The 22318-nt window shown below is 53.6% G+C and overlaps 1 protein-coding gene across 3 annotated transcripts in view; it reads right to left on the reverse strand.

Annotated features, from left to right (window-relative positions):
* The window catches only part of RFTN1 (raftlin, lipid raft linker 1), a 171879-nt gene that overhangs the window by 11875 nt on the left and 137686 nt on the right, over positions 1-22318 (reverse strand). For all 3 annotated transcript variants that reach the window (XM_027769186.1, XM_027769185.1, XM_014585096.2), the window contains exon 7: positions 16058-16173. In XM_027769186.1, coding sequence (XP_027624987.1) covers positions 16058-16173 — 116 coding nt within the window. The remainder of the gene's footprint in view (positions 1-16057; positions 16174-22318) is intronic.

Genomic DNA, 22318 nt, shown 5'->3' on the forward strand with positions numbered 1-22318 from the left:
GAGGAGGAGGCGTGAAGGCGGAAGCGGAGGTGGGCGACGCAGGACGGGCAGGCAGCCAAGGCCAAGGGCGGCCTCTACGAGCTTGAGAGGGCAGCAGCAGGTCCTCCCTGGAGTCGTCAGAAGAAACACCTTCCTTCAAACTCCTTGACTCTAACCCTGAAACCATTTCTGACGTCTGACCTCCAGAACTGAAGGGTAATAGAGATGTCTGGTTTCAAGTCACAGTGAGCGATCATTTGGTACAGGAATAACAGAAAACTCATCCACGACCGCAAACCAGGAAAAGGTCAGGGTGGTGGAAAGGTGCCGGAAGTGCTGGCCGCACGGGGCAGAGGGGACTTCAGGGATGAAGTTGGCTGAAGCCTGGGTGTCCTGGTGAGGCCGGGAGCAGACGGGCAAGAAATGGCGAGCTAGGAAAGGCGGCCCTCGGGGCGATGGGTTACGAAGGGAGTCTGATCCACACGTCCAGCGTCTGGAGGGAGAAGCCAATGCGAAGCAGAAAGCCCATTCCGAGGGACAGTGAGGTCTTGAAAGGCCACGGGTAGGACATTTCGGGGCAGTGGCAGACGGCCAGAGGCTGAGCAGTACCTGGAGTGAGGACGAAGCCGGGCTCACGACGAACGCCCTAGGAGGGCAGGGCAGGGCTTGGCTTTGCTCGGCACCTGCTGGCCACACAGCAGTGCGCAGAGGGCCGCTCTCATGTGGCCCTGGACGGTGAAGACCCGCAAGTGGGGCAGGAGACGGTGCCAGGCTGGGACGCGGGGCATTCCGCCTCTGCTCACCAAACGGAAAGGGGTGTTCAACACAGGCGGAGCTGCAGAAACTCAGCATGTCTCCTCAGTGTCGAGGGCAAGGCCGTGGCTGGTCCCACCATCCACCCTCAGACTAGAGTCGGCCGGCCTGGGGCTCTGTGCAAGGCACGTGGGAAGGGAAGACGCAGGGGCCTCTTCTCCCGCCCCAGGACACCCCAGACCAGGGGTGGGAAGAAGCCTATGTCCCCACCTGACGGAAGCTGCAGAGGTGGTGGAGGGGACGAGACAGGAAGGAATGCCATGTCCCTCTGTTCTCTCGAGAAGGAGCCAACCTCGCCATCCAGCAGCCGTACCCCACCCCCCACCTCCCGGGACCACTGCGCCACAGCCAGAGGGAGGGACAGGCAAGCTGGCCAGAGGCTGGAGGCATCGTTTTCCTCTTTGTTTTACACACAATGCCCCAGAAAAACATGTTACTGATATGTAATTAGGCCAACATAATAGAGTCTGAGGGAGCAGTTGTCTCATTTTCGACAACTTTGGCTTTCATAATGTTCAAAGAGAGTAAGTTAAAAAAAATAAAACAGCACAGTGCTTAGATGTAGAAACGGGGGCAGATGCAAATGCATGTCATGTGCAGAAAGCTTCAGTTCTGAGACTCCTTACCTCCCCCCCTGCTCAAGTTATCTGTCTGCCATGAAGAAAGCCCGCCGACTGGGTGGCCTTCCCAGAGACCAGCGAAACAACATTACCTAAGGTCTACCGTTTGCAACAGTGGCCCCCACTCCGACCTCCCTGTAGTGGCCTCCACCGCGGCAGCTCCTCCCGGGAAGGGTAGAGCCCGTTTCCCACCCGAGAATCCGGGCTGGTCCTGGGACCTGCTCTGCCCGGCGGAACGTGGCGGGTGCAGCTTTATTGTCACTCTGAACTGTGGCCTCAAAGGCCCTCGCTGCCTCCTCTGGCTGTGGTGGAAATGGAACCTACACCGTGAGGACAGGCCCGGCCAGGCTGCTGGGTGAGGAGAGAGGTGGGGCCGGACCAGCTGGCAGACCCGACGCGCCGCCTGGACCCCGCCAGCCGCCGGGTGACCCCTGAGTGGGCCCAGCGGAGAGTAGTCAGCCCCTCGTGATAAGCAAGATGACAGCTGACTGTGGACCCGGCGGGCAGCAACCAAGCCGCTGTTGCTTTGGTTCACCGAGATTCGGTGCTTCGCTATCCAGCAGCAGCTAACTGGGACCTTTATTACTACTCGAGGAAGAGCCAAAAATCTAGAGGCACCTCTAGCAGGAAAGTGGAAGTGAACGCCACCTCGTCTGATCTGAGAGAAATAAAATGTAATCGCTCCCGCTAGGGGACTTGTCACCATGCTGAGGGGGCACGCCTTGCCCTCACCTCTGTGCCAGGCTCACGGTGACCATGCATGGCCTCCGGAGCCCTGCAGTCGAATTCACAGCACCCTGCTGCGAGGCCCAGCGGCGCCGTCAGCACCCTGGGAGGGAGAGGAACCGCAGGGAAGGACGCCTCAGCTCCGGGGACCGCCTGGCATCTCCCGGAGCACTGAGCCAAGCTGGCAGGCGACCCGGACCTGCAGGTGCGAGATAACACTTCCCGGACGCCGGCGCTGGGGCCTCGGTCCTGGTGTGCGCGGTCACTCCAAAGTCACACGCACGGATGGCAGGAAGGGACAGCGGTTATGGGATGGAGGGGCGGGAGGCGGCACGGCACGGCACCCACGGGAGCCTCCCAGGCAGGAGAGCGGCAAGGTGTGTTACAGGACAGGCTCCCAGATCTCGAGGAAGCCGATGGGCTGGGCATTCGGAGGTCGGGGCGATGGCCGGGCAGACTCTGCCCACTGTAGGGGCAGGTCCTGCAGTTCTGAGCGCAGCCATCATGCAGGGTGAAGCTGCTCAGGGACCTGCACTGGGACAGCGCAGGCTGAGGTCCCCAGAGCTGGCATCGCACACACGCGCAACGCACACTCGGAAACACTCTCTGTGACAATGGTGAAACAGAGACATTTTCTCCACCCGGGATGTGCCGAGGCCCTCCCCCCTGCTGTGGAGCGAGAGGAAAGGAGACCTCCGGGAGCTGGGGTCCACCACTTCACTCCTCTCTCTTTAGACAGTCTGGGTGAAAGGGAGGCCAGCAGGTGACGTGGTGTTAAAGGCGCTGGACTCCCACATGGCCGACTGCGGTTCGAGTCTCAGACCTGGTGGCTTGCTTTCTCACTTTCCCTCTTCCTCTCACTCTCCCTTTCTCTCTCACTCAGTTCATCTTTGGTCAAATTAAAAATAAATAAAGTTAAATAAAATAATTCTTTAAAAAAAGATGATGTACATGAAAACGTAATATATATGAAAACACACACAAAGCAAAACCGGAAAGATGCTTGACGATGTATGCCGTTAGGAAATGCAAAAGGAAACAGAAGTGATATACCACTGTACACCTCCTAGGATGGACAAGGTCCGAACTAGATACCACCAACTGCTGATAAAGATGTGGAGCAACAGGAACTCTCATTCATTGCTGGAGGGAATGCAAAATAGCATAGCTGCTTTGGAAAATAGTTTGGCACTTTCTCCTAAAATCAAACACATTCTTACCATGTGATCCTGCAATCACACTCCTTGATACATACTCAAAAAGAGTTGAGGGAGCAGCGGGTGTAATAGTTACGTCACTGAGAGACACAGTGGAATAAGGCCACAGCCTGAAAAGCAGTGGGTGGACCGTGCACCCCGGTATTACAGCTGAAGGAGATCGCTGTCCTCCAGCCCAGCACTTCCTAGGCCTGGCCGAAGTTCTTTCATGCACACCTCTAATCTCTACCCTTCGACCCGAGGCTTACTGACTGTTTCTCCAGTGGGGCCGGGTGAGGCAGGAGTCTGCATTTGTAACAAGTCCCCAGGTGATCCCGAGGGTCACCATGGTCCGGGAACCATGCTGGAAGCACCTCCCCGGAGAGAAGGTGAAGAAACATCTGAATCTCACAGACGTATCTGGGGGTGGCAGCCTCAGGCCCCAGGCGTTCCCGCTGCTGAAGAGTTCAGCTCCTCAACTCTCCACCCGGACCCTGTTTCCACCTAAAATCAACACAAATAGTCTACTTCCCTTGAATCAGTCTGCCCTTCAGAGATGTGGGGCTAGATCCCCGCTCCCCTTTGTTTTTCCCTCTTCCGAGATACACCCCGTGATCCCCAGCGAGCTCCAGGTGTGTCCCACATCACCGTTGCTCCCCACGTGCCCTCCAGCCCACGTTTCTCCAGTCTGCCGGTCGTGGCGGAACGTAGACTCGATTCAGCCAGCACAGACTGAGAACAGCCAGATCGGACCTCCTTGTGCCATTCCTAAGTACGGCCAAAGGCATCTTTCCTGAGCAGGAGTAACGCCCTATCTTGTTCAATTATGCCTTCGGCTGACATTGGTTAAAAACCTGTAACAGGTAGGAGCGAATCTGGATCCAGGGAACTCTCGAACGGCAGGAAAGGCTGATCTCTGACTCCGGGGGTTTGCACAGCAATTTGAAAGGCGGTGCCTCTAAGGTGAGGTAAGAGGTCGCAGTTTCCCAAGGACGGGTGGAAAGACTGGTAAGGGTCTCCAGAGTGGAAACTTGAGGTGGAGGAGGCTGTCAGCCAAGAGTAAGCAAGAAAAAAAGATCTAGAAAACTCTGTCACAGCCCTGAGCATTTGCAGGGAGAAGGAGGTCCATTCCTGGCCTGGATTAAACTCTTTCATTAGAACTGCTATCGAATCAGGCACACCCCATGTGGTATTACTGATATATATATTTTTTTAACTGAAATGCAATCAATATTTTTGATACTGAAATGTATCCCTGTTACATTTTATTGGACTAGTTTTGGTCTGACATCCATAAACTAACAGATAATGAGATTGGAAGGGCTTTAAGATGTCAGGGTAACCTCAAAAATCAAACTGGATTAGATCAGTCATTTTCAAGGTTTCTTGTTTTGCTTTTTTGTCTTTTTCGAGTAGCAAGATGTTTTATGCAAACGTCAACTGTAATCTAATTTGGAAACCCAACACATAAAAACAGATAAATTCGGAAAAGGCTGCATGGGTGGGTTGTCTAGAGTCCTCTCCACTCTCCACTCTCAACATGCCCTTGCCTGACTCCCAGGCTTGCCTGGGCCGCTCCTCAGTGGCGCCCAGGACACCACACTCTTTAGATCCTGCTGGCCACCACGGCTTTCTGCGGCCTCCTCACTTTGAGTCTCTGGCAAGTCCACGACTTCCTAGGTGCCTACCATGTCCCCTGAAAAGGTACGAACCAGGACACGGTACGGATGGACCAGAAGCAAAGACCTCTTAACAATAAGCCTTGGTTCTGCCTAAGGGAGCCTTCCGACCGCTGTGCCAGCCGGTCACTCTGTCTACAACCCCTTCCTTCTGGTTTAGTTTACTGAAAGTCTTGGCCAAGCGAGTTTCAGAAACACTGCATTTCCAGGAGTGGCATTGAGTACACACTCGGCTGCAGGAGCACCCCGCCGGCCGCGCGCTCGGTGACCGAGTGCACTCACGTTCTTTGAAGAACTGTTTTCCCTGTCTTCACCTGTGGCTCTCAGGCTGTCTACGCATTTGAAAAATGCTCATGGGACCCTCTTGGGAAACAGAAGGAATGTAGGCAGTTGGCAGGAGCAAAGACCAGCTCCTGGCTCACAGTCAGCCAGGGACATGGATCTCAGCCCCACACGGCAAAAGCTGAATTAGACAGGGGCCTGCATGCGCTTGGACACGATCCTTCCCTCAGAGCCTCTGATAAGGAGCACAGCCCTGCTAACAGCCTAAGACCCCAAGTAGAGGGCCTGGCTGAACCCACCTGGCTTCTCAACTGTAAGCTCCTAAGTGTGTGTGTGTGTGTGTGTGTGTGTGTGCATGTGGGGTCGTGTGTTTGCAGCTCTTACAGAATCATCTCCTAACTTCTAACACATTGGGAAAGCCTAGAGATCGACCATGTTCATTGTAAACGATACCTCATTGAACAGTTCCTGGCTGTATCTGGGTGTTTCTGGAAGCAGTTAGCATTTGAACTGGTGAACTGAGTAAAGTAGATGGCCCTCCCCCGTGAGGATGGCCCACATGCAATCTGGTGAGGACCTCACTGCAACGGGGAGATGAGGATGCCGACGTAACCGTGCCTGGCTGCTCGAGTGGGGACATCGCTCTCCCGCCCTCAGCCCTCCTGGTTCTCAGGGCTCGGGTCAGTCTCCACCTGTACACAGCAGGCTGTGGGACTCCTCAGCCTCCACGGTTGCATCAACTAACACCTTGCAGTAAACCTACTTACAGGGCCACACAGGGGCACAGTGGTCTACAACTGGACCCCCATGCGGAAGCTCTCGGTTCGTGACCTAAGACCTCTCTGTGCTTGCAGGTGTGTGAGCAAGTGATCCGGGCTGGCCAGGACGAGGGTGGGTCTCGGCGTAAAGACCTGTGGGAGTATCTCCCTCTCTCGGAAGGAATAAGATAAACTTCTGAAAATTACACACACACACGCACACACGCACACGCACACAAAAATGTAACATATGTATATAGATCTATTGGTTCTGTTGTGCTGGGGCGTCCCAACTACTAAAGTTCCTCCAGTCATCCGCAGCACACACGGGATGTTTGAAAGCTACATTCTTCAAATCTGCGTTCGTCACAGTGTTTGGGGACATGAGAATGCCTCCCACTTTCTGCCACAAGGAAATTCACTCGGCCCCACGATCTTCACCAGAACAGCACACGTGCCCTCCCTCACGTCGACTTGCATAGGTTCCTGTGATTTAAGGTCTTCCACCGCCCCTCAGGAGGCTGGACAACGGAGAGATGACTGATGGGTGAGGAAAGGCCAGGGTGGGCATCCATGTTTAACGACTGCCCGCCTTCCCTCCAGTGGAGGGGAGTCAATCCTTCCTGCCCAAATTCCCTCCACTTATCACATTCTCACAGTAGCTGACACACAATAGGAACTCAGTGTTCATTGCTCGAATACGTTTTTTAAAAGGTCTAACTTCCTCGTATAACAAATCTCGCCGTGGAGGGAGAACAGGACGACTGGGGAAGTGCAGGTGGAGATCAGTCGGATCCTCCCTTCCGTCGTCCCACTAGCCATGCAGTCAATAGCCTCCAACTCCTCTAGACACCTCTGGGGGCTCCCCTGCCCTGCCCTTCCTTCCCCAGCCAGGCCCCCTCTTAAGGGTCACTCTCTAGTCCCAAATCATGGCGGGGCAATGAAGGGATCTGTGACAGCCTGCACCCAGGGCCTGAGGGGAGCTGCTGGCGGTTCTGGGACAGGTTCTGCTTGTTAATACAAAGCAGCACGCGGCAGGAAGGAACGGCCCGGCTCCTCCTGTTGAGGGCGTGTTTGCCGAGACTCCTGGGCCTGCATGGTTGGGACCCTGGCGAGAGACGTGGAGAGCGAGAGGACTGCAGAGGTGACAGCACACACGGCCCTGGTCACAGCCATAAGCCATTGGAGAGCTGCCCTGCCCCTCTCTAGCTTCCTCCAGACTTCCGTTCAGTGGGACGAGATGAAAACCCGTTTAAGCCACTTCTGTTACTTATTCTCTCACCTGAGGGCCTCCCCCAGGCTCTGGCCTCAGGACGGTCTCCCCTGCTCTCCCCCGAGGACTCCCCCCATCCCAGTCCATCTCTCCAAACCATGTGATTTCTGGCCCCCTTGCTCTGATGCATGGCTCTCATGAAATCCCTACCATGGCTGCCCTCTAACCCACTGCAATTTCCTGCTCCAGCCACAAAACCTTCAAGGACTCTGTGCACGCAGACATACTGTGCAGTCACTGCAGACCAGCCCTGGAGTGGTGGCTGTCATGTCACATCCACTTCCTAGGACTGCCAGAACAGCCACTAACTTAGGGTTTACAGCGATAGAGATGTATCCTCTCACGCTTCCGGAGGCCCTGAGTCTGAAATCAGGATTATCCTGAACTCGGGTTTGTAGAGGGGCATGTTCCCCCGGAGGCTCCGGGACAGAATCCATTTATTGCTTTTTTCACTCTGGTGGCTGCAGCGTCCGCGGCTTGCGGCCACCTCATGCCCATCTTCAAGGTCAGCATTTTTTTTATTGCCATAGGACACTTGTGCTTGCCCCAGAGAGACAGAGAGAGGGAAAGTGAGAAAGCATGCCCCAGGGGGATGGTCACACCACAGTCTGTCTCCCTTCTCCTCTGGACAGGTTCTGGACGTGCACACAGACACTCCCGGCAGGGTTTTCCAGCCACTGCCCCTGGGACTCAGACCGCACAGCCGGCTATGTGGGATTCGGCACCTTGACCACCACACCACTGGCTGCACGGCCAGCATTTTTAACTTTCCATCTTCCCGTCGCCTCCTCTGTGTCTGTAACACCTCCCTCTGCTCTCTGACATAGTGTGACTGCAGAGGGTCCACCCAGATAGCCCAGGAAAACCTGCCCCCTCGAGATCCTTACCTTGAATCACACCTGCAAAGACCTTGTGAACAAATGACATAACCTCTGCAGGTCCAGGGATCAGGGCCTGACACCTCGGGACATCACACAGCCTGCCGCATGTGTGTGCGTGTCAGCTCTGGAAGTGGGGAAGGGGGATTCGAGAAATGGGTCAGAGGCTGAAGGAGGCCTGTCTTTACTGCCTACACTTTGTACTGTAAGAATTTTGTTAAAGATGATCACAAACCCACAACAGCTTTTATCTCAATCTGTACTAGCATTCGTGTCACTGCACGAGATTTTTAACAAGAAACGCTCTGGACCCAGCCACCGCGGCACACACTGATAAGATGCTGCTGCCGCTCTGTGGGCTGAGGCCACGCGGGAGGCCCAGGTTCAAGTCCCTGCCCACCTTGAAAGCAGGGCACTGTGGGTGGGTACCTGCAGGCCCAGCCTCTCATGAAGCTGAAACAGGAGGATCATGGGATTGTGGGCAGCATGGGCAACTCAGCGAGATCCTGTTTCTGATTAAGTAACAACACAAACACGTTCTGTTTTAGGCCGCGTTGCCAAAAGCACACCCTAAGACAAAGAATACGTGGCGGTAACAGGCCAGGAAGCGGCCCCCAAAGGAGGGAGGAAGTGGGTGGCAGCCAGACGGCCACAGCGGCTCCGCAAGGACAGGAGGGTAAGCAGCACCCGTGACCGGAGGCCTCGTCTGCTCCTAGGGGACCCTGAGAGTGAGTTATGCTGAGAGCTGTCCCCTCCCGGGACAAGGGGGCTGGGCTTTCCTACTCCCAATCTCCGGCCCCCTGGCTCTCCCTGCTGTGGCCTCGAGCAGGCTTCTGTGAGGAGGCACGGCTGCTGGCTGCAGGGGGCGAGCTCACGGTAAAGAGGGACCCCCGACATCGGGCACCGGCATTGCGCACCTATTCTATCTGTGCAGAAATTAGTGGGGGCCTTCTCCTCTAGCCTGCCTCTGCGCCTGCATTTCCTGCCAGCAGGGAGCCCCAAGCCCATCCCCACCCCCTATGCCATCCTAATCCACACAAGTGAGAGCCCCCAACCCTGTGTCCAGGACGCCCGGTCAGTCTCCACTGGCCTTCAGGGCACTCGGGTCAGTGGACACCTCAGCGCTGAAGACTTTGCTACTTAATGGGTAGGGAATCTTCCTGCCACCTGGATACTCCTCGCGGGGTGGGCTTCGCAAACACCCCAAGTCCTTGTCCCCGAGGGGATCAGAGCAGCCGCTCTCTCTGACTCAGCGCCCTGAGAGGTCTCTGTCCCGCACCCTCCATCGCCACGTCTTTTTTTTCCTTAAGAGGTTTTTGCCTTAGGGCGTGTGCACTTGCCAGAGAGAGACAGACACGGTGGGAAGGAAAGTGAGAAATCACCCCGGGGGGATGGCCACGCCGCGATCCTCCTCCATTCTCCTCCTGGGATCTTGGGCACGCATGCACATGCTCCCAGCGTGAGTTTCAAGCCACTAAGTCTGGGACCTGAGCCGCGGTCAGCCACATGGGAGTCCAGCCGCATAGCCACTATGCCGTCTGCTGGCCTCAGTGGCTATCCTCCTAACTGCTTTTACTCCCACACCATCTCCCACCAGCGCCGGCCTCCCCTGCTCCGTGGGGAAGGCAGAGGCCTCCTTTTGATCCCATGACCCGGCATCTAGGAGCCCCGCCACCGTTACAGTCCGCGGGACACCTCGGGGCCCTCCAAGCCAAGGGGCTGTGGTCAAGAAGGAAGCAGAGGAACAATTCAGGCTGAAAGAGACGAAAGAAACAGAAGCCACCCCGTGCTCCACCACCCCAGCACCGCGGTGGGGTCAGACCGGAAGTCGGAACTTGGCGATCTGGCAGTGGCTTTCTAGGGTCAGTGTGTTGGAATATGATCCCCATCGCTCTGGAGAAGGAAATGACTCAGGAGAAGAATGGAGGAGCAGGGACTGCAGCATGGCCGTGCCCGGTGATCTCTCACTTTCCCTCTCTCTCACTTTCCCTCTCTCTCTCTCTCTCTTCGGCAAGTGCACGTGCCCTAAGGCAAAACCTCTTAGAAGAAAAAAAAGAACATACAAGTAGAGAGAGGTAGAGGAGGGCCACGCGGTGCCTCCCGCGACGACTCAAGGGCGTTATGGAGACTGGAACCACGGCCCCAACGCCAGTGGGGTGCTCACACCCTTCTGATCTGACCCCGAGCGCACCACGGGCAGGTCCCACATGCTCCAGGGCTGGTGGGTATCAGTCGGTCCCTGACCCCACAGGACTACTGTTCTCACAAGGAGGCATCGGCGCTCGCTCTCCCTCCTCCCCACACTCCTCCCGGCGGGCAGGCCTCCTGGAGGGAAGGCCATGTGAGGGCACAGCAAGGAGGCGGCCATCCGCACGCCTGGAGGACAGCCCTGGCCAGAAACCAAGCGCTGCCAGGTCTTGCTCTTGGACTCCTCAGCACCCGTAACCGGACAGTAATCCCACAGCCCTTCGCTGTTCTGAAGAGCCGGCCAGCGCACTGCTCGCAGCCCCTTGTGTGGTTCACCCAAGGACGATGAAATGGAATTGCAGCCAGCAGACCCCAAACGCAGGAGAAGGAAACCGACACGTATTTCCATATTTTACCAGAAAGTGAAGTTTGACGTCCTCTGGTGCCTTCCGTTGGTCTTTCCCACGAATCCGGCAGTCCTCGTACCACCGACGTCAACGCCAGGGGCGGTTCCTGCGGTCAGACGTTCAGTCCTGACCCCACACTTGACAAGCGGCACCAAGGAGCTACGACGTTCTCCAGGGAGAGGGGTGAAGATGGAGGAGGCGCTGAGACTCCAGGGGCTCCTGGTGGGGCCCACGTACTGGGATGGGCTGTCGCGATCACAGAGGCAGAGAGGAGGCTCCTGTCTCTGGCTGTGTCCTCTTTACCTACGTGTCCACGGAGCTCTCTGCCCGCTCTTTCCAAAGGCTACCCCTTTCTGCTCACTCTAGACTGGGAACACAGAATGCCAGCCGAGTGCCCATTACAAACGCCCTCTACCTCCTATAGAAGAACGGGCTTGGATCCTACTCGGAGTGCCTTTCATTTTACATTGTGGGTTTCCAGAAGAAAAAATGCAACTACCGTTTTCCTCCACGCGTTCCCTCGCCAACCTCCTCTGCGCCTTTACAACAGGATGAGGGATCTGCCTCACACAACCCCAGTGACAGAGAAGTGGCATTTACGGGGTTACTACGCGCCAGGTCGTCCCGTCCCAACAGTTAATGTGTGCTTTCTCTCAATTCTTACTGACTTGGAGAGGCTGTCCCCGGTCTCCCTGTTCACACGAGTGAGAAATGGAAACTCAAAGAGGAGGATGGGTGGCTCGCTGTCCATGTACTCATGACCCAGCTGGGAACTGGAGAACTGCACGCCCAGGCTGGACGCGGAACCGACATTCTCTTCCCATCGGCTGCCCTGCCTGCAGAGTTGTGAAGAACTAGGTCCGTTTTCTGGCAGAACTGTGTGTGTGCGTGCGTGGACACGTGGGTGTGCAGAGGGGAGCCGAGAAGGAGTGGTGGACCTGGAACAGCGCAGGCCCAACCGTGAGAAAGGAGAGAGACATTTGTGGCCAGAGCCCTGGAGGTCATGGGTTGGCCTGGGAGGACAGTGTCTGCCAGAAAAACGGGGTTAACACAAGTCAAAAGGAACCTGCTCAGTGTTTAAACAGGAAAACTTTTCCCAGAGGCCAGATGGGCGGGGAAGAGAGGAAGTAGCCGGGTCTTGAGGGCAGAAGGTGTGGAGGTGAATAACTACACACGTGCCCTGAAGGGCTTGCAGAACAGGGGTCGTAGCCGGGGTCTGACAACGTCTTCAAGGAGCAGAGCTCCTGCCACCTGTCCCACATGGACACTGCCATGCCGGTCACACAGCTGCTGAGACTCGGCTCCTCCAGGGCAGGGCTTCTCCAAGTGTGGTCCCAGGACCCGCGCCACTGGCTCATTGCAGAGGGGTTAGAAATGAACTTCCTGTGTCCTGTCTCACACTGGGCGTTCTGTGTCCTCTCAGAATTCATGTACTGATGCTCTAACCCCTAGTGCGGCTGCATTTGGAGGTGGGTCCTCTAAGTAGTTACAGTTAAATGAGCTCAAAAGGGTGGGCCCTGACCCCGCAGGACTAAGGTCCTTAGAAGAGACATCAGAGCTTGCTTGCTCTCGCTCCTTCTCCCCACCACACTCCTCGTCCCACCAGGCACGTTACTCGGAGGAAAGGTTACGTGAGGGCACAGCCAGAAGGAAGCCATCAGCAAGCCCGGAAGAGAGCCCTCACCAGAAACCAAACCCTCCCAGGATCTTATCTTAGACTTCTTGGGCTACATAACTTGAGAAAATAAATGTCTGTTGAGGCCCCGGTCTGTGGTATTCTGTAACGGCAGCCTGAGTGGGAAACGCAGGGGTAGTCTTGACATCTGTGTTTTACAAAGGTCTCTGGGTGGTCCTCGTACAAGCTCAGTTTTGAGAAATACTGTCCTACCCTTAGGCTGAGCCAAAAGGCCTCAACCCAACGATCAGGAGTGCCTTGGAGAATAGAAATGAACATTTCCAGACTATAAAACTCATGGGGAGGGAGGAAAGAGGACACACAGAGAACAGTACAGCAGAGGAAGTGGCAGACCGACGCAGACTCACAAGAACACAGGGGAGGGCATCTTTCACCCCCAGGAAGTGACCCATAAACCAGCTCCTGAAGGCTGGTCTACCAGTTGCAAGTAGGAAGGAAAACCACAAACCAAACTCATGAAGACTCAAGAGATCCCCTCTCCTCTTGGCCCTTGGGATAGGTAATCTCAGGCGATGTCTTGGTTCAAATGCGCAGAGTGGGAAGTCGAGGCAGCTCTGCGTAGCAAGCCCCAAGGTCCTGAAAATGCCCAGGTGCCCCCTTTTGACACAGGCCTGACCCCCTCGCTTTGGCACTCTGGGATTGTTATCAGAAGGGAAGCAGAACTTCACGATTTGGAAAATTCTCAGCCTGGCTATACTGTAATGAATAAAAAGGCATGATCAGGAGAGAAAACCACGGGTGTGACCAAGCAACTGTCTGATAAAGAGATCAGTATGGACAGAAGGCGGGCACAGGCGAGGCTAGTTATCGAGACAATGGGAGAATGACCCTGAGGGCATTTCTAAAATCATCGAGGTTGTAAACACTTCCACTAGGACCAGTCTCAAACCACCAACCTTGTCACTGAATGTGAAGCCGATCAGGACATGCACTTGACTTTGTGGGCTGGTAAATGCCACTAGGCATCAGTTTTTGTCGTCGTTTGTTTTAACTTGCCAGAAGGCATGTCCACTCACCAGAGAGACAGAGGGCGGAAGCACCACCCAATGGGTATGGTCACTCTTCAACCCCTCCTCCTCCATTTCTCCGCCCTGTTGGGATTTTGGACACACACACACACACACACACACACACACACACACACACACAAGCCTGGCACATTTTTCAAGACATCAAGGCTGGGATTTGAAACATATGGTTGGCTATATGGGCTCTGGCTTCCCTTAACCATGAGGTCACTGGGCTGGCCCCCATCACAGGTCTTCGAAACCCAGTTTTATATCCAAGAATTCCTGGGGAAAACATAAAGCTATTCTCCTAAAGCAGAGAGGTCTCCAAACTAATATAATCAAAATGATTGATGCAGAAAAATAAAGGTCAAAAGGAAAAAAAAGAAGAAAAACTTCGAACATTCCAAGAAAGATAACTGACAAATAACCCTAATGGAAATTAATCTGCATATCTAGGAAAAGTTTCTGATAGATGTAAATCTTTCTGATCTAACTCCTTCACCCCCCAAAAAACTGACCTCCTTCTGAATTAAAAGAGAACTGTGTCCTTCATCTAGTCTGTAACTCTACCTTTCCCCCACAAACACTTTATGCATACAGTTTCTTGTCAGCGTCACCGCTGGTTTCAAAACTCGAAGACAGACAAACCGTGGGGTACTTCCCTTCTCACTCATCTCTCAAATAACACCACACAGGCATCTGATGAGAGTGGCATCTCTGCTCTCCTTCAGACACTGGTTCTTAAAACAGTATCAGATTCCCCAGGAGGGCCAGGGCCCGACTCCTCGAATTTGCTTCAGTAAACCTGCAAGGCCCCCAAATCTGTGTTCCTGACCACCGCCAGGGTGACGCTGCGGCTGCTGCCGATCCTAGGACCACGTTTCGAGACCCCTCTTCAGACAGGCTTGGATCGCTATCAAGTCATGTTTTCTGAGAAAACCACAAAGCCCTCCCTTAACAGCCATTTAAATGTGCAGACAGCAAGGAATTTTACACACATCCCCACGGCCTGCCAATCACTTCCACACATGCACACGCTTTTGGACGCAGCCGTGCACTGCTCCTGTTACAGCCGAATGGGATGGAGAGCACTGAGCGCTGACGCAGGGCACTGGTCGGCACAAGTACGGCTCTGTGGTCGGGGGCCTCTGGGTCCTCGAGCTGCTGCTCCTGTTACGTCACGTTCACCACCACCTGGCCCTCACTTCCCCACATGACTGGGCTGGACGCATGGTGCTATGACATCTCATAGGGGAACAACTTTAGGTCCTGGGAGGTAAATGACCCACCCACCCTGGGCTCTGCATTTTAGGCGAAGCTTCAGTTCCTCTGACACCCATTTCCAGTTACGGACCTGCAGATTCCAGACATCTACTGGCCCCAAGGTCATGAGGGCGTAACTGGGGTGCCGACTGCAAACTAGGTCTCATCTGGTTCCTCACCACACGGGCCCTGGGGCTTCTGGCCCGACACTCAGTGGCCCCGGATGTTCTGATGTGTAACTCCTGATCACCCCAGCTCCTCGGCCTACCCACAGCTCTCGCACTGCAGTAGCCACTTCCCATGGCTGCTCAGAGGCAGGTATGCCCCAATAGCCCTGCTCCTGGTTCACCGCAGAGCTTCGGAGCTGAGTAACAGTGTCCTGGGGTGCCCCATGCCCCGCCCAGCAACCAGGGAAGGGACTAGCCAAGGCTGCAGCCTGGCAGGCACAAGGTGTGGACAGTGGTGGTCGTCTGGGGCTCCCATGGCCTGCATTCTCCAGGAGAGCTGCAAATCTCTCTGCCTTACTTGGGTGTGGAGACCTGGTCTGCCAGGGGCCCTTACATAATGCAAACCCTGTGAGCCCCCAAGGCACCCTCGGCGTCCAAACGTTTCTTACGTTCCAGATGCTGGTGCTGTCTGAAACATCTGTGTTCCACAGTTAGAGAAACGCCTTTAAGTGCACACCAGTGACTCTTAGAAGGAGATCAGCCTTGCAAAAGGCCCAGCAGATGTGGCTTGAGGAATTTTGGCCACCACAACTGGGTGGCTCCATGAAGCACATTCTCAGACACGTGCTGCAGCACTCGACATGCCACTGAGGGCCAGGTCCGTTTTCTCACCCATACAACAGGGGCAGTGACAGGGCATACCTCAGGTGCTGACTGGGAAGGTTTATGTGCACTTGCCTGGGTCGGTCTCTTCTAGGGATAGCTGGCAGAGGGAGCCCTGGAGTCTGGCTCCAATAACAATACAGCATTTGTTATTACAGGGCCACTAACTGTGTGCTTGCTTCATTTACGTCTCTCCAAGTTTTCCGTTACATGCGAATTAGTACAGATGTGTCTCTTCCCACCGCATGACGGGGCACACGCAACGTGGTTTCCCTGGGAAGGCGGGAAGCCCGGCACCCCTGCCTGGGGTGGGAATGGAGGGGCATGAAAGGACTAAGGGGTCCCTGTAGTTTCTACCCAGGTCGCCTCCCTTTCAGAGAGCCACAGCTGAGCCACAGCCCACGGTCAGCCCGAGCGAGCGGAGGGAACAAAAGCAGGGCGGCTGCCAACCCACACTTACGTCCAGGACCGTCCATTGTTCGACAACAATAGCGTCATAGCCCTGTATGGTTTTCTCATCTTCCGTGGAAATAGCTTCGAAGATGAATACTCCATCTGTCAGACCATGTAAGGAATCTGTGGAGAGAGAAGGCGGGGGCTCTGTAAACCGTCTGTGGCAGGAGCCTCACAGGCTGCAGAAATCTTCACTGCATTCATTAATAATCCCAATCAGAACATCTTTTCAGCATGTTAATTAACAAAGGCACGCACAGCCACAGAGTCTAGCCCCATCAGAATGAATGAGCCTAATTTACCTCGCAGTTTTGAATAATATCCTTGATTTCATGAGCCCAAATTTCATTGTTAGCAATCACCATGTGATTTCATGCATTTACCTTCCTTTTCAAGCTCCGGCGTCAGGATGCACTGGGGAGAACTGATCCAGGGTAGGACACAGTCATTTAGAGCCGGGTTTTAGAAGAAAACTATATTTAGGCGAGAAAGCTTTTTTTTGAAATGGGGGATAGATATAACACACCAGATCTGAGCTTGTCAGACACACTCCGGCTGCCTTGATTCTCGGAAGCCGTGTGATGTGGGCTATGCACAGACATTTTAGGCAGCTCTTGTCAAGGGGTGGAATTTGGGGGAGGGGTATCTTCCCCAATGATTTACGGCTGGAAACGTCTCCCTGGGCATTCCTCTCATCAGTGTGCCAGGTTCGAGCTCTACAGTCACCAGCCGGCATTACATGGACAGCATGGTTCAGACTAGCTCACGCAGTGAGAGTAGGAAGAAACGCAGAGCAGGGTTCCTGACCTTGCAGGCTACACCGAGTGAGGCACACTGTCCTGCTTTGGTTCACGGTTCTCAAACGCCCTGGATTCACTTAGACAAGATGGTACAAAGAGAGCTGGTGGGCAGGATGGTGCTGCAGCGAGAAAAGGGGACTCTCTGCCAGAGAAGGCTCAGGTGAGTTTCTGAGCGCTCAGTGTGCTGGGCACGTGTGTGCCCGTGATCCGGGCCGGGTGGAACTGGGGGTGGACCGTGGGAGCAAGACCTTGTCACTGATGCGCTCTCTCTCTGGCTCGTGGAGGAAATAATAATAAATTTTAGAAAGAAAGAGAGAAAGAGGACTAACTGACGGCAGGTGGCACAGGTTCAGGGTCTATCATAAAAAGTGGTGTGTGTGGGGGGCCAGCAGATGGCGCAACGGCTACGTCATTGGACTCCCCCGTAGACAACTGTGTTTCGAGCCCTGGACCCAGTGACTTAAAACTCATGCCAGGCACGTGTGCGTGCATGCCCAAGATGCCCAGAGGAGAATAGAGAAGAATGGATGGTGGCGTGGTCATCCTCCCTGGGGGGTGATTTCTCACTTTCTGTCTCTCTGTCTGTCTCTGTCTGGCCAGCGCACACGCCTATAGCAAAAACCTCTCCAAAATAAATAAATAAATAAATAAATAAATAAATAAATAAAAGGCAATGTGTAATACTATTTATATACAGAAAGGTTTTACAAATCAATAGCTTTAAATGCCAAAATGCCATCAGATGTGGGCAAAGGACACGACCGGTGATTAATTCCTTCTCTCTCTCCACGGTCGGTAAAGGCCGAAACAAAATTTCAACCTTTTATTAATCACACTGTTAAATTTTGAAAGCCAAATACTCACTGCTAGTCAAGGTGGGGTGATACAGGGATCTTTATAGTGCTTAAGGGGATTTTAACTGCACGATCTTTCTGGAAAGTTTTTTTTTTTTTATTTGAAGTAAGGTTTCACTTCAGGTGTACGCACGTGCCAGAGAGAAAAAAAGAGAAAGAGGAGGAAAGTGAGAAACTGCCCCGGGGGGAGAGCCACAGAACAACCCATTGTCCTCCGAGCTCCTCTCAGGGTTTTGGTCATGCTCACACTCGCTGTCAGGTCCAGGACTCAAACCACGTTTGGCCATGTGGGAGTCCAGCACCTCAACCACCACACCACCTGCTGGCCCCATCTAGAGCAATTTTCTGAGCTTATTTATTCATTTTTTCCATAGACAAAGACAGAGAAGCATGGACCTAAACTGGGTCTCCATGCCAGGGTCCACCTCCAGCCTCAGCCGGTCTGGGTCACAGTGCATTTGGGCGTACAGGGAGGCCTCAGGACACGAACCTGGGACCTTTCCACGCTGGCGCAGCACTGCAGAGTGCTATGCTGCCACTTCACCACCGGCTGGCCTCTGGGCAGCAACCGTCTCAACATCCTGGGATAAACAGTCCATCCTCTCTGACCCAGAAATCCTGCCTCTTCTCATCTACTCTGAGGCAATCTCAGCAATGCCACCAAATATTTATCTGTAGCATTACTTAGAACATTACTTAAAAACGCAAATGCTGTAATGTCAACAGCCCAAATATCCAACCATAGAAGGAAAGCTAAATAAATGAGGAGACTGCCATAAAATGAAATCCTATACTGTGCCAAAATACTGTGGCAATTTAATGATGCAGAAAAATGCTCCAGACACAGTATTATGTGGGGAAAAACAGGACACAAAACTTCCCCAGGAGCTGAATGTGAACTTTTGTATTAAGAGATTCACACGAACAAACTTTACGGAAACACACAAAGTTCTAGAAGCGGCTTTGTGCGCTGGAAATATGTAAACGTTGAGCTTTCTTTTTATCCTTTTTCTGCAAGTTTAATCCAAGAGTTCTACAGGTGTAACACAAGTAAACAGACAATACAGATGAAAAAGAATCCTCTTTTTCTTTCCTCTATGTGGCTCTTGAAGACAGAACTAGAACCAGAGAGTTTTAGAAACTACAGGGAGACAATCTGAGTGGAATTCCTATGGAAATGGCCTTCCGTAGAGTGGTCTGAAAATGGAACACAGGGCCTAAAGGGCAAGAGAGGTGTTACTGGAAGCACCCAGGCCCACACCGAGTCATCTCTGGGCCACGCACTCATTCAATCTGCACCTACTGAGCACCTGTTCCCTGCCAAGTCCTCTCGTGGCCACCGGCGATCTTGCAGGTACCAAGATAAAGGCCCTGTCGCCATGGGCTAACCTTTAACAGAGGGGCAGGATGACAGCGTAAGGTCAGGTGACACAAGCTATACAGATCAAAAGTGGGCGACGGGAGAGAGTGAGGGTGAGTGACTGTTTATGAAGGGGGACTTCAGGGTAGGGCTCCCCACTTGCGCAGAGACATTCGCTAAAGCAAGCACAGCCTGCACGAATCTGCAGGCTTCGAGAGTTCCAGGTGGGGGAACAGCCTGTTTAGAGATGCAGAGTGAATGACGGGCAGCCCGGGATCAGGTGAGCCGCAGAATCATGGAAGAAGACAGTGGGGAGACTGGCCAGCGAGGGGCTCATCCATGTGACTTGCTGGTCAGTGGAATACCAGCAAGTATGAGGCCTGCAGAGATTGAGAAGCCCTTGTGCAGTGGAACTTGACTGCTTATGTCTTTGTCACCATTTCAAGAGGATGTACCCTTGATAGCCAACTGGTTGCAGGTAAACAGAAGACAAGTATAGCAGAGCTGCCCCCAAGGAAGCCAGGTTAGATCAACTGACCCCAGAACTCTGAGGGAACCCAGTTGAGATCACAGGGCTTCCCAGCAGATCTCCTCCAGCTAACTCAACAATGTGTCACAATAAATGATTATTGTTTGAAGCCAACGAGTACTTGAGTAGTTTGTTACACAGCATAATTGTGGCAATAGCTGACTGATACACTGCCCACTCTGGACCTGAGAAACATGAGACTAGTATACTTTGCTTAGGCTGGGGATGTTCCTATTAATTCTAAAATGACAAAGAGACCTGAACAGCTCAACAAACCACCGAGGTAAGGGTAATTCTTGAGCACAGCAGTCTTATCCTGATATTTCCCCAATCTAATAAGATAATACTCCCTTGCAAGAAAGATTCCTATGAGTAAACCAATACCATAGCCCACTTTTTTGTTTCCTGTTCGTTTGTTACCAAACAGCCTTAGCAAGTGCTGAGTTTACCTCTCTCATCTGTGCTGCTGGAAGCTTCCCCCAAATGTGTGTTCCATGGTCTCCTAAGACATTTCACATAGGTAACTGGAGAAAGACAGAGCTGCCCTTCGGTCAAACACCATTGCAAGTGGTTTACAGCCCACGAGCAAGGATTGGCGAGCACCACATTGAGCTCATTTCTAAAATCCTGGGTAACCTGGGTAACCTCCAGGAGGCCAGCTGGAGCCCCTGTCATAAGAAGGATGTCCTAAGAAACTCTTTTCCCAAGTCCTGGGGACGCTTGAGACCAAAGAACACTCAATGATTCCTTAGGGTTACATGAACGCTGTACATACTTCCTCAAGGCTTCTACACAAATGTGTGACATCCAACTTACAAAGCTTCTAACTCCAGTTCTCCGGGATGGGAAAGCTCCAAGCCATGCGAATGCCTACCATGCGCTTTAAGCCTGAAGTGCTTCATTCAACGTAAGTAACAGGGTGGGTCTTAGCCCGCCAACGCACAGTTCATGGGGAAGGTACCGCGTGCGGCTTACCCAGACTTTCTCTCTACCCACTCCCTGTCTGGCTCTTCTCCTTCCTCCCAAACTTTAGGCCCAGGAAGGATCAGTGGCTGGGTCTGGGGGCGTGAAGCAGGAACACACCCAGGTCCTGGCTCACTACCCACCTCCGCCACTGCCCACCTTCCCGTGGGCAGCCTGCTACTCTGCTATTCTGAACTCGGCGTGCTGATTCACCTACTACCGACGAAGCCAGTTCAGGATGGCTGTCAAAATCCGGCCATCTGTAACAGCGAGACAGTCAATGAAGCACAGAGAGCAGACGGCTGGGCTTTAAAGGGCCGCTTGTTGTGACGGTCTCGTGCGTCCCGTCTCCTCATTACCTTCGGCTCAGCCTCGCTCCAATGTGAACTGACTTGGGTATAAACAGGTCTGTCTCAAAGGGAAGCCTTCTGATGTAAAAAGGTTAAACCGCCCCCATCTATGGAAAACATCCCATTATCACTGCATTTTTTATGAAAGTAAAGAAGCTTCCCTACTGTGCACTAAAGCTCTTGGCCCCGGTACTGTATAAATATTTGATGCTGGTCTTTTTGGCAAAAGGCCACCTTAACATTCTAAGCTTGTGATGTCCAAGAAGGAAAGAGGAAACGGAGATCTGCCATATTATTTCAAGGTAAGCCTTTTGGGAAACCTACTCTAGACCTGTAGCCGTTGAGACATTAAGATTCTGTCTACTGAGCTGGCCCGAGGGCCTAGTGGTTGCGGGAACCGGATTCCACATGGCCAACCGTGATTTGAACCCCTGTCTAGTGGCTGGAAAACTGTGCCAGTGCATGGGTGCATATGCCCCAAACCTTAATGGGGTTAGATAAATGGAGGAGAAGGGATTGCAGCATGACCACACCCCACTGGGGATGCTTTCCCCCTCTTCCTCTGCCTTTGGGACGAGCATACCCCGCCCACCCCCCGGCAAAATTTAAGGAAAAAAAAAAATTCGAAGATCCTCTGTACCCAGCCAAGCTACAAGTTGCACCTGGCTGTTGCTCTCCAAAGACCGGTCCAGAACGTGCATGCCACGACAGCTAGACGACGCATCTGCTCTACTTCTGCAGGTTAGAACCCAAATGCCGCGGTTCTCCTTTCAACAAGCGAGGCTGCATAAACCGTCCACACTGGAGAAGTGGCAGAGCAGACGCCGGGGCCTCATTGCAGGCCCCTTGTCCCCATCGGAGCTGCCTGGTGCTTTCAGCCCCATCTTGACCCCAGGAATGGCTCTGGCCACCTGCATAACCATTGCTGCACATGGTCAGAGCGACGTGTTCCTACGGAAACTTGCTCCCAACCAACCCCTGACAGCGGGGCTGTGCTGCTTCCCAACCAAGCCACAGAAGGGGCAGGCCTCCTCGAGCCCTCGCTGCCACCCTGGGCCTGCTTCCTACCTGTACCCTGCACCTCATCATGTGGAAGGACGTCGGCCTCTTCGCTTGGAAGAATGGCTAGCCTGGAGGTTCGGTGCCATTTAACTGGCCAGCAGGACGAAGTCTGAGCAGTGTCTGCTGGCTGTGAAGCACTCTGCCACCAGCAGCTTAATGAGCATCACCCAGAACCCCTGACTGTCACCTGAACCCAGGCGTCGTCTTCAGGCACCGGGGTGCTATGACGTACAGGGCGGAGGACTGCCCGGGGAAGGTGAAGTGTTTCTGTGTAAGATATGCATCCGACACATCCACATACATGTGTGCTTCTATTTGAATATACTCTCACAGATGTACTCTGCAAATAC

The sequence above is a fragment of the Tupaia chinensis genome, unplaced genomic scaffold (genome assembly GCF_000334495.1).
Source record: "Tupaia chinensis unplaced genomic scaffold, TupChi_1.0 Scaffold148822_2, whole genome shotgun sequence".
NCBI classification, from domain to species: domain Eukaryota; kingdom Metazoa; phylum Chordata; class Mammalia; order Scandentia; family Tupaiidae; genus Tupaia; species Tupaia belangeri.